This window comes from Pungitius pungitius, chromosome 7 (assembly GCF_949316345.1).
Source record: "Pungitius pungitius chromosome 7, fPunPun2.1, whole genome shotgun sequence".
NCBI classification, from domain to species: Eukaryota; Metazoa; Chordata; class Actinopteri; order Perciformes; family Gasterosteidae; genus Pungitius; species Pungitius pungitius.
In genome coordinates, this window is record NC_084906.1 from 15,359,326 (window position 1) to 15,374,812 (window position 15,487).

The following is a 15,487-nucleotide window of genomic DNA, read 5'->3' on the forward strand; positions in this document are numbered from 1 at the left end:
TCTCAGAGTGGAATACCTGAAAATATATAAAAAGAACTGTCTCCATAACCGGATAGAAGCATGGCATTTATCAACATTTAACAACATTTAAATGATATCAGCAATTTCCCACAATTTAAACTTGATGAATGAATTACTCTTTGACAAAAAAACAGTCGAAATCCAATGGTGTAATCAACACGGGGCCAGTTTATGAACAAGTAACACAAGTAACATTTTCACTTTTATTAATCATCTTTATTAAGTTTTTAATTAGTCTCGATCACAGCTGCATGAATGTTGGGGGACATCATCCTTCAGTGAAGAACACAGCTGTCAAAAAGGCTTCTTTCTGGATCGTGTGTTGATCAGTCCCAGGACAGAAAAGGCACTGGCTGCTGCCGTCACCAAACTGATGGCCCCAATGGCCCGTGTAGCCTGAGGAGACAAGGAGGACAAGAGGAGGTCAACTAAGGATTACAGCAACCATAACCATTTCATACAAGGACAAGGACTGCTTATGTTCTATGTTTCAGTTTTTACAATATACCCAGGAATGAACAGAAACTATTTTTGAGAGGCTTACATAACTGTCTATTATTATTTTTAACCTAAAAGACATTGGAAACTTGAATTAATTAAATGCAATTCATTCCGCTTTAACATAGCTGCTCTAAAAAGAGAGCGAGGAAAAATCTAAAGCAACCCTTCAAGGTCATAGGTGTGAGCAACACTGAAAACAATTTGGTCTGAATATCCTTGTCCATGTCCATTCGGGCGTAAACCATAACTTTAAACCTATTTCCTCAACCTAACTAGTCAATACAGGCCTACTGGTTGTATTTAGTTTATGTAGTTTTTTCAAAGGCATAAAACTAAAAAGTTGACTTTGGGGGAAAATCAAAGTAAAATAGCATCACATTGTATTACACAATCTGGCATTCACAATGACAAAATTGAAATACACATTCAGAAAGCAAGACAGGTCTTACTAAACTAAATGTTAGATTAATTATATGTTAACGTTTACATAAAGAAAGCTTCAGTCTTTTAAATGCCCTGTAAAATGATGACTTTGGCCACATGTCGTCATCAGTCACTGTGGCAGCTTATGTGGAGTTCAAAGATAATATTTTGCCCTGATGGCAGAAGAGATGGAAGCAAAACAAACAGCGAGAGACCTGCTCAGAAACTCCTTCCCCGTAGCGCAGGAGGGTGACAAAGTGCTCGCAGTTGCTCCCCAGCAGGTCGTAGGACACCTCCTGGCCAATGAGGACTTGTGCTCGCTGAATGATTTCGGAGACGGGCAGGGGTGTGTGGTTGTGGTCGTACTTGTTGTTGACGCGGTACGAGTCGCTTCCCACCACCTCCTTCAGCAGCTGCATGCGCACCACCGCCTTCCTGCTAAAGACGGACTTCACACTGGACATGGGGGCTGCCTGGTTCTCATCTGGTTAGGAGGAGCAGAGCCTCAGTGGGATCACACATGTATACCAGGAGGGAACTTTGTCCCGGGATCTTGTAGCTTTATGAACAACACCAGTAGATCGCAAAATGCATTTAGGATCTGCATCGGTTTGTATTATCATTATGTTGGTAAAGTTATTGCAGCAGCTACACCCATCTTGTTTAATACTGACCAAGAGGAGTTAAGTTGATGATGTAACCATCTCCCAGGTAGAGAGCCCAGTGCTGATAGGCCGGTCTAAAGATTTCAATGAGGTCACCAGGCTGGGGGTCACCAGAGGGGTCAGGAAGGTTGGGGTCATTAGAGGCCATCTGCACACAGAGACACGGGGAAGCAGAGTATGACACAGTAACCATTGCTGTCATGCTAGTGATGCACTGCTTCTTTATGGGTATACTTATAAAAAACATTTTACCTCATGAGACATTTTTTTGAAAATTGAATGTTTAGTAAAATATTTCATATCATATTTAAGAGACATCTGACACAGTGTGTCTTTAAAATTTGAATGAATGAAATCAACAATTGCTGGATTATTTGTTGAAAATAAATAAATATTAGGGAAACTATAGTTTAATTATCCTCTTTGAAGGTGTGTAAAAGGTAATATCCGCTCCATTATGACATAACCAAATTTGGCCATAACAATAAAACTCTTTCTGGACAGAATAAAAGCCTTTTAGTCAACTTACAGTGGAGTTTTGTTGTTGTTTATCCATCCCACATCATGCTTCCACAAATTCTACAAGGAAAATAAAACACAGGTAGAAACAATCAACAAAAATACTTTTAACACAATAACAGATCACTTAAGAGGTCAAAGGTAAAATAACAGAATTCCCAAAGAAAGAGAATGCTAGATAAGGTAGTATAATGCAAAGGGAGCCTATGCATAGACCCACACAATATACATGGGAGCTCTTTTATTGTGCTAACACAATAGCCTCTACACAATGGGGAAGGTGACAGAAAAATAGTTTGAGCCTCTGTTGTTTCACATAGAAATAATCCCCCATAAAAATTAGATTTTATATCACATATACATCACCCTAATGTAAAAGTTCTTGTAGTTTTTCTTTCTTTGTTCTGTTTTTTCTTTCCTTTCACTCGAAACAATTAAAATTGTTTGTTAATTCCACAGAGAGAAGAGTTTAGTATCGATCAAAATGACACCTGAGTGGGATGAAATCAATATCTACCCAGGAGAGAAATTAGTACATCCATCTCATCATTAATGTATGATGCTAGAGGCTTGCTGAAAAAAATGCTCCATGTTATTTTACCATAACTCTAACATGAAAACATGCAATATAATTCTGTATAGATTCACGCAACTATTAAATGACACATTATTGCAGTATTGATCTAACATATATTGCTACTGTTTATAGAAAATCTAATGTGAAGATATAAAACACAATAGTATACATAAGTGCCACAGATACCTTTAAAGCCCCTTGCTGTGATGTTATAGCTGTATGATTGTATTGAATTTGTGTCCGAGGCTGAACACACACCGAGTGCATACAGTTGTAATACTTACTCAAACACCAGCAGCTTTTTCTTCCTCACCATTTTAATTTTCCATCATCGTGTATAGCTTCCCAAAAAAATCTAGTATGGAAAAAAATAAAAGAAGAAGATTAATTCCAAGTTTCTGAGGTGACAGAAAGGTTATCTAACGCTGGAGGTCCTGGTGGAGGTATTTCAGTGTCCGATGCTCTGACTGATGACAGTGGGCCACAGTTGCTAAGGTCACACACACACACACACACACACACACACTCAATTACGCACAGGGAGGCGTTTCCTGCTTACCATTGTCCCATTCACAAGGAGAGACGGCACTCTTCTGAATAACAATTATTGTGGATTTGCAGAGGCAGCCCCGTGCATGATGGATTCCATTTGAATGTTGTCTGATCTCTTTGCTTGTAGAGGTCATAGTGTAGCTGCCCACGTGTATCTTCATGTATTTCCTTCTGCTATTTATAATTTGATGAATTGATAGAGTGATGGCTAGGAGGACAGCTCTGTAGCGTTGATATAACAGTGTACCACCTTAGTGATATCGGGTAGATAGTGGGGCTAAAAATGAGATTTCAAGCTTGAAGAGCTGATAACATTATCCAAGTGAAACACTTAGAACTGTAGGATGCACATTTTAAATGATTCATAGATTGTATATGTGTAATTGTGATACAAATCTATTACCAGTGCTACCTTTAATCCTTCGTGTCCTGTGTGGAATTAAGAGGACCCCTGGCGCACTTGAGTCTCTTTACAACACAGAGGCTCTTAAGGGGTCAGGCGGATTCTCTGCGCGTTGATTGGCTACTGCAGTTGGAATATGCGTCAAGCTCCCGATAGTCAATTTCAACACAGCAGGTAGAACAAACAAATTATAAAATTATTTTTATTTAGAGGGCAGGTTTATCGAACAGATTATTTGCAGATCAATGCTCAGAAATAGATGTGAAAAAAACTACAAGCATTTTTCGGGTCGGAGTTAGCTAGCGTTGGTGACATAACGTCAGGTCTGTTATGCGGCAACTGGGATCAAATATGCTTTTATTTTGAAGTGTTTCCGGTTGCTTTTTTTGTCCTTTCTTTCTTTCTACGGCGAGCTTTACCATTCGCCGTTCCAGGATACAAACAGAAGGTTAGCCGAGCCGTCAGCGAGTCATCTTTCAACGAGGAAAGGGATTATCTGTACTATAGCTGTGGATCTATACTGTTGTGTTATGAGAAGAGAACTCTTGCCGTGTTAAGACTGTGGTAAGGAAACAAAACCACGAACTAACATTAGCTAAATATGCTAATGCTAGTTACGTGCCCCTTGTAACGTTAACGTTAGCTAGCTCGTTTGGCACAAGATGTTTTAAAATGAATCACAAGCAACGTAATTACTGTAGAAACGCCTAATATTTACAGTTATTGTTTGGTATACTCACGTGTCAAGTGTATCGAAGTTGCACAAGCTCAAAGTTGACGTTTATAATGTCTTCACTAACCGTTGCATATATTGGTTAACTTTGGTTATGTCACCCTTAGGCTTTCCTGCACTTCAATTAACGTCACCTGACGTGACCAAAACACTATCACAGATGTCCACCGTTGGGTACCACTGAAACACTATTGCAGCAACCGCGCTGGCTCCTAACATCGTTTGCCCTTTCTTGACCCCTCTCTCGTCGTGTAGATTAAACACCATGGCGTCAGCTCCTCATCTCAGGCGGTCCGATTCGGCTCAGGGGGAGTTCTCCCCTCTGAAGCGCTTCGTCGTGGCCAAGAAGAAGATAAGCGATGTGTTTGAACAGCTGCTGAACTACGTGAAAGAGACCTCGGAGTTTGTGGAAGGTGAGAGGATTCTTTCACGTCTTGTTTTGACAACGGAAGTAGGTCATATTCATTTTTAATTGCAAATCAATGGCCGTTTGCAGGATTATAACCCTACAAACGTGGTGGTGGTGTTCCTCTCTTTGTTTTGGACAGAAACCTGTGGGAATAAAGCATTGGAGAATATTGCGAGTCAAGATCAAAAGTTGGAGATTCAGGCATATGCTGACAAACTTGCTGTCATTAAGGAGGTGCTGGCACGCAGGCACATGAAAGTGGCCTTTTTTGGCAGGTGAGACGGCTACAAACAGTATTGTCTATGACACTAAAACAGCTTTTTCCATAAAAGCAACCGGACATAATTATTGTGATGTGTAGAAGTCTCTGCAAGTTAAACTAATCCTTCACCAAATGAATTAGGTATCTGTTTTGATTTGGGTATTATGTTCTTTAAATTTGATCTATCCTTGAAGGGACGTTTCTCAGCAGCGTCATTTCTTTAATGCTGTTTAAACCCGTTATTCCTGTTTAAAACTGAATGTTGATTGAACCATGTTGTGCTCGGCCCTTATGCAAATTAATGCCTTGACATTCAAGGCACGATGCGCAGGGTGTGTCACTGGACAACATGTTTCCTCTGCATGATTTAGCAATGACTCCTGATCAGCTTTCCGGTAAAAACACTACCTGTCACAGTGGAAGCCCAATTGTCCATTCTGGATGTCTGGATGTCTGGATCCAGTTGTTTCCATTAATAGCTGCATATTTATGTTGCATTTATACTTAAAGTGAATTAGGATGTGACACCCTATATATTTAGAGTTTGAGCAAATCATTTGCCTCCAAATGCAGTCAATGATGTTTTTGTTTTGTTTTGTAGGACCAGTAACGGTAAAAGCACGGTGGTCAACGCCATGCTGAGGGACCGCGTGCTGCCCAGCGGGATCGGCCACACCACAAACTGCTTCCTTAGTGTGGAAGGAACGGATGATGACAAGGCCTACCTCAAGACGGAGGGCTCGGATGAGGAGAAGAGCATCAAGGTAAATGTTATGCAACTTGTCTGTGTCCGTTAACTTGGCTGTAATTTAGTTGTATAGAAGATGAATAATGTTTACTTTTCATGAGTGGAGCACATGCTACCTGAATGTAAAGCCTTGTTTTTATAGGAACAGATATGCAGGATGTTTTTAGTGGTTTAGGGTGTCCTCGGCCTCAGTGAGGTAGATTGAGTGAAGCATTCTCATTAGTTTATCTGTTTATATTTGTCTTATACTTATCTTTTCTTAATCTGCCCAGTGCTTTCACATGCTACTGTCTGCTGTGTAAGAATGTGGGGTTATTAACTTAAATTGTGTGTTAATGTTTGTTCCTTGTAGCCTAATAATAGTTACTGAATAACATTCCACTGTTAATTTTGGACCGTATACTGTAAATGATACCGTATGCCCCATACATCTTCTAAGTATGGCTCTCCCCTTCAAGGCTGTAAAACCTTTTACAAAAAAAAAGAAAAGAAACTTTAGGAGTTGTAAAAAGTGATTATTACAATTATATACAATTTCAGGAAATGTGTTATCGTAATAATAGTGGGTGAGGTTTTCGTCAAGTCATAACATTACAGAAATAGAATATACGTTAAACAGACGTGATGATATCAGTGATCATAACGACGGCCTATTCACACCTCTTCTGCAGACCGTAAACCAGCTGGCTCACGCTCTCCACATGGACGAGAGTCTGGACGCCGGCTGTCTCGTCCGCGTGTTTTGGCCGAAGACCAAGTGTGCTCTGCTTCGAGACGACCTGGTGCTTGTGGACAGGTAACATGATCGGGTCATCAGATCTGAAAATGATTATGTTAATGATTATCGAGCTGGCTGAATCATTCATTAAAGAGTTAGGTCGAACGAGGTGTGAGACACGTGACCAAGCCCAAATGGAGATATTACATCATGCATTTGACCTCTTGACCTCTCATCCACTGTGTTAGCCCAGGGACAGATGTCACGACACAACTGGACAGCTGGATTGACAAATTTTGCCTGGATGCTGATGTCTTTGTGCTGGTGGCCAACTCTGAATCCACACTTATGAACACGGTAAAAAGTCCTCTGAGCCTCATGAAACTAACGACTGGCTAAATATTCACTACGTGTTGATATTGCGGCCGCACCGTTGTCACCATTCTGCATCAAGCACAATCAGTGCTGAGAACATCTAGTTTACAGTGATGGAAAAACTTGGAAGAGACTACTTTACTACTTTAGTACTTTACTCATTAAAGGATTGATCAAAGGACGGATATTATATTATAAATATTTATTACTACACCAAATTTATGTTCGTTCTCTTTGTACACATAGGTGTATAAATAGTTTGGACCTATGAATAGATATTTACATTTCTGTTTCCACAGCTCTTTATCACTTTACGATGTCTTTCAGTGTCGACTCAAGGTGACGAAGTACAGTCACTGGACTTCTTGTCATAACTGATAATAATACAATGTCAGTCCCTTATGTGTACTTAAAGGGCCAATGCGGTGGTTGCGGAGAGGAGAACGTGGCTGCCTGTGTTTGTGTCGAGCCTCACAGGCCCGCTCTTGTTTGTGTCTGCTCTGGCATTCCTACAATGTGAAGCTGGACACGCAGTCAATCACACGGCCTAATCCGGCCGGGCAGCTCTGACAGGGAGACCAAAAACACATTTCCCTCCGCGCTGCTCCATGGAAATAAATCCCAGACTTTATGTAAATATTGTAAGATAGTCAAATAGTGGCGCCGCATCCTGCGTCATTGAGCGCCTGATTTCTGGCCCGGTGTGCGGACCGAGAACACTTCAATTTGTGTTACCACACTACTTTGCTGTTGTGGAGTGCTCGGTTTTCTACAATTCCATATACTGTGTACCTTTTTGTATGAGTTTGTCCCATTCCCTGACCAGTTAGGTAGTCATTTCCATGGTTTTGCTACAAACATTATTTATTGCGTAATATTCAGTTTGACTGATTTATCCTCTAAATTTAAGCTGAAAAAGCCCCACATAATTTATTTGAATGGGCCTCTAACGTCGGCTGATATTTTCTGTAATATCTGTAGCAGTTTCATTCAAATGTAATTACAATCAAATAAATATCTCTGCTTTTTTTTGATTGAGCCAGATGTTGGATATTGGATCACATCCAATGTAGGTACTGAAATTGAATCAACAATAAATTAAGTTTACATCTTCACCGTGTCAAAACAAACATAATTTTTAAATCTACGATGGGGGCTTTTGGCAGCTTATTGGGAAATGAAAGTTTTTTTTAATTGTAAAAGGGAGATATGAAATAAAAATATTGAGCTTTTGCTGATTTGCCCTTATGCCACCTAGGAAAAGCACTTTTTCCACAAAGTGAACGAACGTCTGTCGAAGCCCAACATCTTCATCCTCAACAACCGCTGGGATGCCTCAGCAAACGAACCAGAGTACATGGAGGACGTGAGTCACCCCTTTATTCCCCTCTCATGGCAGAATTGGTAACATTTGATTGAGAATATCTTGATTCTTACAAGTTTGTACAGAATTTGCTACCGAACTTGCCCCCGCTAGAGGTTAATACAAAATAAAAGTGATTTTGTTATGAATTCAATTTTAGCCACGCATCCATGTTATTGTCTATAGTGCACTGTACCAATGTGACACCTCTTCTTCCAGGTGAGGAAGCAGCACACGGACCGATGTGTGAACTTCCTGGTGGAGGAGCTGAAGGTGGTGGACCGCGATCAGGCACCCAACCGCATTTTCTTTGTCTCCGCCAAAGAGGTGCTCAACTCCCGCATGCAACGTGCACAGGGGATGCCTGAATCAGGTGGGATCAGCATTTTAGCGGACGACTGTATTTTATACCTAATGTGTCTGTGCTGGTGTTCATTTGACATGTGATCATTTCATCCAACAGGTGGAGCCCTGGCTGAGGGCTTCCATGAAAGGATGAAGGAATTCCAATGCTTTGAGAGGAGGTTTGAGGTGTGTGTGGGTCCTTCCTTCCTCAATAACTTGAATAAGAATAATCTTATTTTTTGGATGAGCCAGACAGACATATTTTGAAGAATATACAGCAATTTTTAATGATCTTAGTGTTGAGCCGAAACCGGCAGCGATGCTGATGGAGTCAGAAACACACTGTGATGGGTCCATCATCAACTGCTAGACCAAACCTTTTTGACATTGGCTATCTTCTGCTGGTTAGAATGAAGTACAACTGCGCAGAGAAAGGGAATCACTATTCTGAAGAGTGAAGCATTTCTTTCCTCATTCATTCTGACCAGGAGATGCAGACAGTCGGCGCTTTATCAGTCACTGAGATATTTTTTTTACGGAGCAATTCCTTTGCTTAGTGAAAATGTCTGTGTTTTTCAAAGCTCAGGTTTAAGATTATTGCATGTAAAAAGATAATGAATTCCAATAAAAGACACAGCCAAAGTTCTTCAGCAAACAGTAGAAACCTGAGCAGTGGTCTTCTGCAGCCGGGCTCAGTGGTTCAGTATCTCCTTCACTCAACCAACATGGAGATTGTTCCTCCGAGGCCTCCCGGACCAATCACTGTGCCTTCTCCATCAACCTGCGTCTTCATTGCTGAAGTCTAGATTCACTTAGGCGAGGACATCCGTTTTGTTTTCATTCCACTTTGATTTCGTTTTTATCTGTCTTTTTCATTTTAACAAACAGGAATTTACTTGTGTTCATCCTGGGAGCAAATTATCATTGGATCAAATCTGTAATCGGTTTAATAGTACGTGTCCCAAGCACTCGTCGAACAGCCGCTTTGTAAGTGACACAACAGCGGCAGGCAAACAAAATGCTGTTTTTAATAACTAAACGAAATATCAATAATCAGAAAAACTCTGATCGGGTTTCATGTTGAGAAAAAAAAAATACATATTGTGTTTCACAACAAAAGCCCCACAGGTTTTTCCAATTGAGTGCTGTGATGTGATGCAGCACCAGGGAGAGAACAGCAGACGACAAGGACGGCGTTAGTGAGATAAAATCCCACAGGATGCAGACCCCAAGTGAATTACACTTGGATTTGAAGTTAGTTTTAATCGAATGCAGGAATTGGGGACTTCTCCAAAAACAATTCAAACTACTTTTATAGAGCAATGATAAGTGAATGTAATACATTCAATGACTGAGTTCTAGATATAACTTTGGAGGGACATGTGGGACATAAAGCTGATTAAAGAGGGAATTATCACAATCATTTATCCCAAAATGACACAATATTCCTACTCTTATATGTTCAGTATTTAATTTGTTTTCTTTCACTTTCATTTGTGATTGTGTGCTGTTGATGTGTTTTTTAAAATCATTTTCCTTTTAACAAACGCCTTACTGTGACCTTACGATCGGTGGGCTCTGGGACACAAGATACACACACTGCTGCCGTCCCTTTCCCACCTGTGTTGTTTTCCTCTCTTTGAGTTGAAGTAGCAGGTGTCTATCTTGTCCTCTGTTGGTCCCTGGTAGCGTGCGAGTCAATGCGCCCTATCCAGCAGCGGCCCCTGTAGCTGTCACAGTAACTCGTGTGTTATGGCCTCGCAGGAGTGTATCTCGCAGTCAGCAGTGAAAACAAAGTTTGAGCAGCACACGATCAGGGCCAAGCTGATCACAGAAAAGGTCAAGAGCATCATGGACGCCATCAACATCGAGGCGGCGGAGAAGAGGTGAGTGTTTTGTTGCGTGCCGAGTCATTTAGTGGGAAGGGACTTTCTATGGTATTCTGATGTTGTCTCTATGAAACTAAAAGAATATGTTTGGGTAACATGAGGGACGCATTAGCTAGTAAAATATCAGTGTTACTTGTGGTCGGGTTGTCCTTTGTTTATCTTCCAATACCTGATTCTTTTTCATAGTAAAAAAGCCTTCAGCTGCTTGTTTTGCATTTGTGACTTTATTTCCTGTTTGTGCGGTGGGACCTCAGAGTGGCGGCTTTGGAGGATCGAGAGTACCAGATGGACCGGCTGGAGTTTGTCAAGAATCAGCTGAACTTGCTGATCGATGATATAAAGAAGAAGATCAAGGCCATCAGTGAGGACGTGGAATCTAAGGTAAAGACAACCGCTGGTGGAAGAACTTTTGCAGATGGAACCAGCAAATGTTGGGCATTTTTCTGAAACAGAAACTGCAAGTTATTGTTTTGTTGACCTCCAAGTCCTGCCGGCTCGTTGTTGTAGCTGACTGATGAGCTCCGGTTGCGTTCCCCGCAGGTTTCCTTTGCCATGGGAGAAGAGATCTGCCGTCTCCACGTGATCGTTGACGAGTTCCACAGTGACTTCCACCCCTCGCCGCATGTCCTGAAGATCTACAAGTCTGTATGTAGCAGCACGGATTCCTCATTTTTGCGTCTTTAGCCGGTTCGTCTTTACCGCTCTCCCATGTGACTCGTGTTGTGTTTGCAGGAGCTGCTGGCTCACGTGGAGGAGGGGATGGGCAAGAACCTGGCCTTCCGCTGCTCCGACGCCGTCCACGCTTCAGTCCAGTCGTCTCAGAGATACATGATGGGTAGTTACACAGGACAGAATACTGATAACCTTTCCTTGCACTAAAGACCAATAACGTCACAGAGAACTACATCAGCCCAGATTTTCGTGTTGCTGAACTGAGTCCGAACCTTTTAGCCACTCACTTTAGCGCCGGCTAAATTTACCCTCCTCGCTCAATGCCATCATCCCGTGCCCCATTATGCCACGAGTGCGTCACTGTGACGGCCACGCATGCAAGCTGTGCTCAGTGACAGTGATGTTAACAAAAGGTGTGAATGTGCCCTCTGATGAGAAAGGACTCGGGTGCTGTCATGACATTGTGGTGTGACTTTGTTTTCCCTCGAGAGACACAAAGAAAACCAGTATATTTAACCCAAATATTTATTATTAGCGTGGGTATATATTGTTTATATTTTATTCTCACTCTCCAGACAGCATGCTGCCCCTGCTTCCCTCGGCGGCCCAGAGCCAGGTCCACATGCTGGTGCCTAGCAGGAAGTTTGACCTGAGTTACGACTTGAACTGCGCCACAATTTGCAGCGACTTCCAGGAAAACATTGAGTTCCGGTTTTCGTTGGGCTGGACAGTGTTAGTGCACCGCTTCCTGGGATCTGTCAACGCGCAGAGAGCCCTCAAACTGGTGGACCAGAACTTCCAGGTACAAGCTGCCATTTTGGGAGAGCGAAGGCTGAACCTCTGATTCGTGTTCGATGTTTAATGTCAGGAATGCTTGCTACCTTTGGTGGCCCGTGGCTTTGTTCACATAATGTACATCGAGGAAGGTAAGATTTTTTTTTTTTTTAACCCTCGTGCCGTTGCTCAGAGCCCCCGACCAGCGCTGCCCATGGCAAGCACGCCCTCCTCGGGACCCCCGTCCATCACAGCGCCGCCCAACAACGAGACAGCAGTCATGAGCCAAGAGGACCTGATGGTAGCCATGGCAACTAACGTGGCATCCCTCACCTCCCGCACTTCAATGAGCGTCCTCGTTGTTGGAGGAGTGGTATGTTGTAAAATACAGTTGTGCATGATGATGTCAGCATATTGTAAATATCAGGTGTAAAGATATGAATTAAAATAAATAAACACCTCCTTTTTTCTGTGAGAAATGCTCTGCATTGCTGTCCATAGAAATGAAGGTCAAATTATAAGGCAGCTAACAAATTAACACACAAACCCATGTGCATGTATCAATGGTTTTCATTATTTTCCTAAGGTGTGGAAGACGGTTGGATGGAGGCTGATCGCTCTGTCGGGCTCCCTGTATGGCTTGCTCTACCTGTACGAGAGACTCACCTGGACCACGAAGGCGAAGGAGCGAACTCTGAAGCGCCAGTTTGTGGATTACGCGACCGACAAGCTGCAGCTCATAGTCAGCTTTACGAGTGCAAACTGCAGCCACCAGGTCCAACAGTGAGTCCTGACACCGCATCGCTCCTGTAGTTTCATAGTAGAACAAACCGGACAGACACATGATAGAGTTTTCTATTTCTTAGTCACAAGTACTATATTTACATAATACGGTCTATACATATGTGTGATGGATAAAGATGGTAACAATGTTAATAATGTTTTGTGCTGATATTGAGTTTTAGTTTGTTGTACATGTACGTGTTGCTTTAAGTTCGGTTCTGTCTAAATTTCCTTTCATTTTTTTATATCTTGACGCTTTTCTTTGCAGGTCATCCTTTAATGTGCTTCAATTGATCGGCCACCTCTCGTTTGTGCTCTGAATAGTTTAATTGTGGTCTTCTATAAAGGCGTATCAGGACAAGACATTGTTTCTGACTTAAAGCATTTCTTGATACTTTTTGTCCAATTATCGCACTCTATCCACTGCTGGTCCGGTCCAATTTGTTTAAATCAGCACACATTTTTCACAGTCACATGTGCAGCTCACTGACAGTCGACCGCTGACAGCACTACTTTGCACCATTTATACATGTGCTGTCAGTGTTATTTAACCTACTGACAACCGACACGCCATAATCTTCCTAATTTACACACACACACACAGATCTCATCCCCGCCCTCCCTTCTGTAGCAAGGCTAAATAAATAAGCACTGCGCCCTCTGTGTTGCCAGGGAGATGGCGGCGACCTTTGCTCGTCTCTGCCAGCAGGTGGGCCAGACGCAGAAAGAGCTCGAGGCTGAAATCCGCCAACTGACAGCCACGATAGATCAGCTGGAGACCGTGCAGAGCCACTCCAAGAGCCTGCGGTCAGCGTCACCTCTTTCTCTCGTCGGGGGGGGGGGGGGGGTAGTTGACTGTTTTGGAAGGTGTAGGGGAAATAAACATCCTCTGATATTGTTGATATTACGGGAACAGGGGAAAAAAAGGACAAGGACCCGGAGACGACTAAGTTCTACATCCATACTTCAAATTCAAGCTTCACGGTTAACTTTGAACAGGTTTTGTCGCACCGAGTTGTCACATGGTGCGGCTCCTTTGCACACAATGACACGTTAGCAGGCCAGTTTTTCTTAGACTCATGTTTGGGAACGATAACTTAAAAGATAACACAGAAAGGAAATTTAAATACTTAGCTTTTCCTGACACGGCTTCTTCTGCACAGATATGCATATAATAGTACATAATTAGGTCACAATACATTTAACCTATATATGGGTGGAAATGGGCAAATCTAAATATGGATGGCCTGTTATTAAAGGGTTTGGGGATCAAATCTGGGATACTCAGTTTTCATACAGTAAGTGTGTCCAAACTTTTAACTGGTACGTATAGATATGAAGACTGCACTTTTATTTATTAGAATGAAATGTTACAGAACAGGTCTGCAGATTAACATTTAGAAATACAAGGGATTTGGATGAAGTTGTTCCAAATCTGACCTGAGTCTCTTTCCCCCCCACAGGCATAAGGCCACAAACCTGGAGAAACAGTTGGAGGAGTTCACAAACCTGTACCTGACACCTCAGCAGTAAGCGCGCTGACCTCCCCGGCCCTCGGTTTGGTCCTTGTGGAGCCAATCATTCCCCAGCCTCACGGCTCCCGGCCGTCACCTCCCGCACCACGCCACAGGTTCTGTGTGGACGGTAGTGCTGGAAGGATACGTAGATTGAAGGAGCTCTGTAGGTGTGAAAGGTCAGACAAGAATACCAAACGTCAGGAGCTTCTCCCGAGTGCGAAGATTTGGTCATTTGTAAAATTGTAAAGTTTTAGTTTTTTGTTTTTTTTGTTAGTCTTGTTTTCAAACCAAATAGTCAACTTGTCTTCTTTTTGACATTTTGTAGACTAATCAGTTAATCAATAAAAATAATTGGTAATTTCACTCTTAATGGATGGAAGAGAGTGAACTCTGCAGTATTTCCTCCCCCCTCCACTGCCAACTCTGAACTTCAGATGCTCGAGAAACTGCAACGTGGACTCACTCTTAGAATCTCGGTCGGCAGGAAAGCTACCGGCCGGGTGCTATATTTTGACACTATTGTGCTTCTAACTGTGAATATGCCTTTTTTGACTAACTTTTTGTCATGCAAATGAAGTTTTGAGTGTCTGTAAGACTGCACATGGATCTTTTTTCGAGCACATGATCTGTTGTGTTGGCAACAGGACATAAATATCTTTAATAAGAGAACATCTTATCCTTAATTAGACCTGGTAAAAGAAATCATTGAGGAAAAAGGGAAAGCATGTCTTTTGCATACTGTTGGTTCATGTTCTATTTTCTAAATATACAAACTGTATAGATCAAAAGCTTTGGAAAACCTCATATTTTATAATCTTTAGGCTTAAAATTACAACAGTTCACACTGTAAAAATGTATTTTTTTCCTGCGTCTTGAAATACCTCCAGATTTGCCTGATTGTATTAAATCTGTCAAAATCTAAAAATGACTCGACTGAATTGTCAATCCAAGTAAAATCTGCATCAGAATCGAATGCGAATGCAAACTGACAGTTTGATTATCCGCAGCCAATGAATGTTGCCTCATTTTTTTATCAACTTCCGTTCAAACATTCTGTCTCAATGAAGAACTAATTAGAAAATGGTCTTTGTCACCTAACAAGATGCATTTTGGACCAGAACTTCTGGTAGATTCAAGTTGGACACCTTGAATGTGAGAATTCTAGTTTTTACACTTGTTCCACCAGTTTGAAATATCATAGGTAGATAAAACACTCAAAAGCTTACAATTGGTGTTTT

General features: G+C 41.9%; 2 protein-coding genes across 3 annotated transcripts; one reads left to right on the forward strand and one right to left on the reverse strand.

Moving 5' to 3' along the window:
* Positions 1-186: 186 nt before the first annotated feature.
* On the reverse strand, positions 187-4,493 carry plaat1 (phospholipase A and acyltransferase 1). Of its 2 annotated transcripts, none has more exons than XM_037470524.2 (6): positions 4,402-4,493; positions 2,991-3,061; positions 2,140-2,189; positions 1,620-1,758; positions 1,161-1,429; positions 187-417 (listed from the first exon to the last, which is right to left on the reverse strand). In XM_037470524.2, the coding sequence occupies exons 3-6, from the start codon at positions 2,164-2,166 to the stop codon at positions 316-318; spliced, it is 537 nt and encodes a 178-aa protein (XP_037326421.1). In that variant the 5' UTR covers positions 2,167-2,189; positions 2,991-3,061; positions 4,402-4,493; the 3' UTR covers positions 187-315. The 2 variants fall into 2 exon arrangements, with proteins under 2 accessions (XP_037326421.1, XP_037326422.1); XM_037470525.2 differs by lacking the exon at positions 4,402-4,493 and adding an exon at positions 3,266-3,356.
* On the forward strand, positions 4,067-15,323 carry mfn1b (mitofusin 1b). The gene is made up of 18 exons (XM_037470520.2): positions 4,067-4,225; positions 4,650-4,807; positions 4,943-5,078; positions 5,667-5,829; positions 6,485-6,609; positions 6,780-6,888; positions 8,165-8,272; positions 8,489-8,642; positions 8,733-8,800; positions 10,379-10,500; positions 10,758-10,884; positions 11,044-11,148; positions 11,236-11,338; positions 11,751-11,977; positions 12,143-12,322; positions 12,536-12,732; positions 13,405-13,539; positions 14,196-15,323. The coding sequence occupies exons 2-18, from the start codon at positions 4,660-4,662 to the stop codon at positions 14,263-14,265; spliced, it is 2,277 nt and encodes a 758-aa protein (XP_037326417.2). The 5' UTR covers positions 4,067-4,225; positions 4,650-4,659; the 3' UTR covers positions 14,266-15,323.
* Positions 15,324-15,487: the final 164 nt, after the last annotated feature.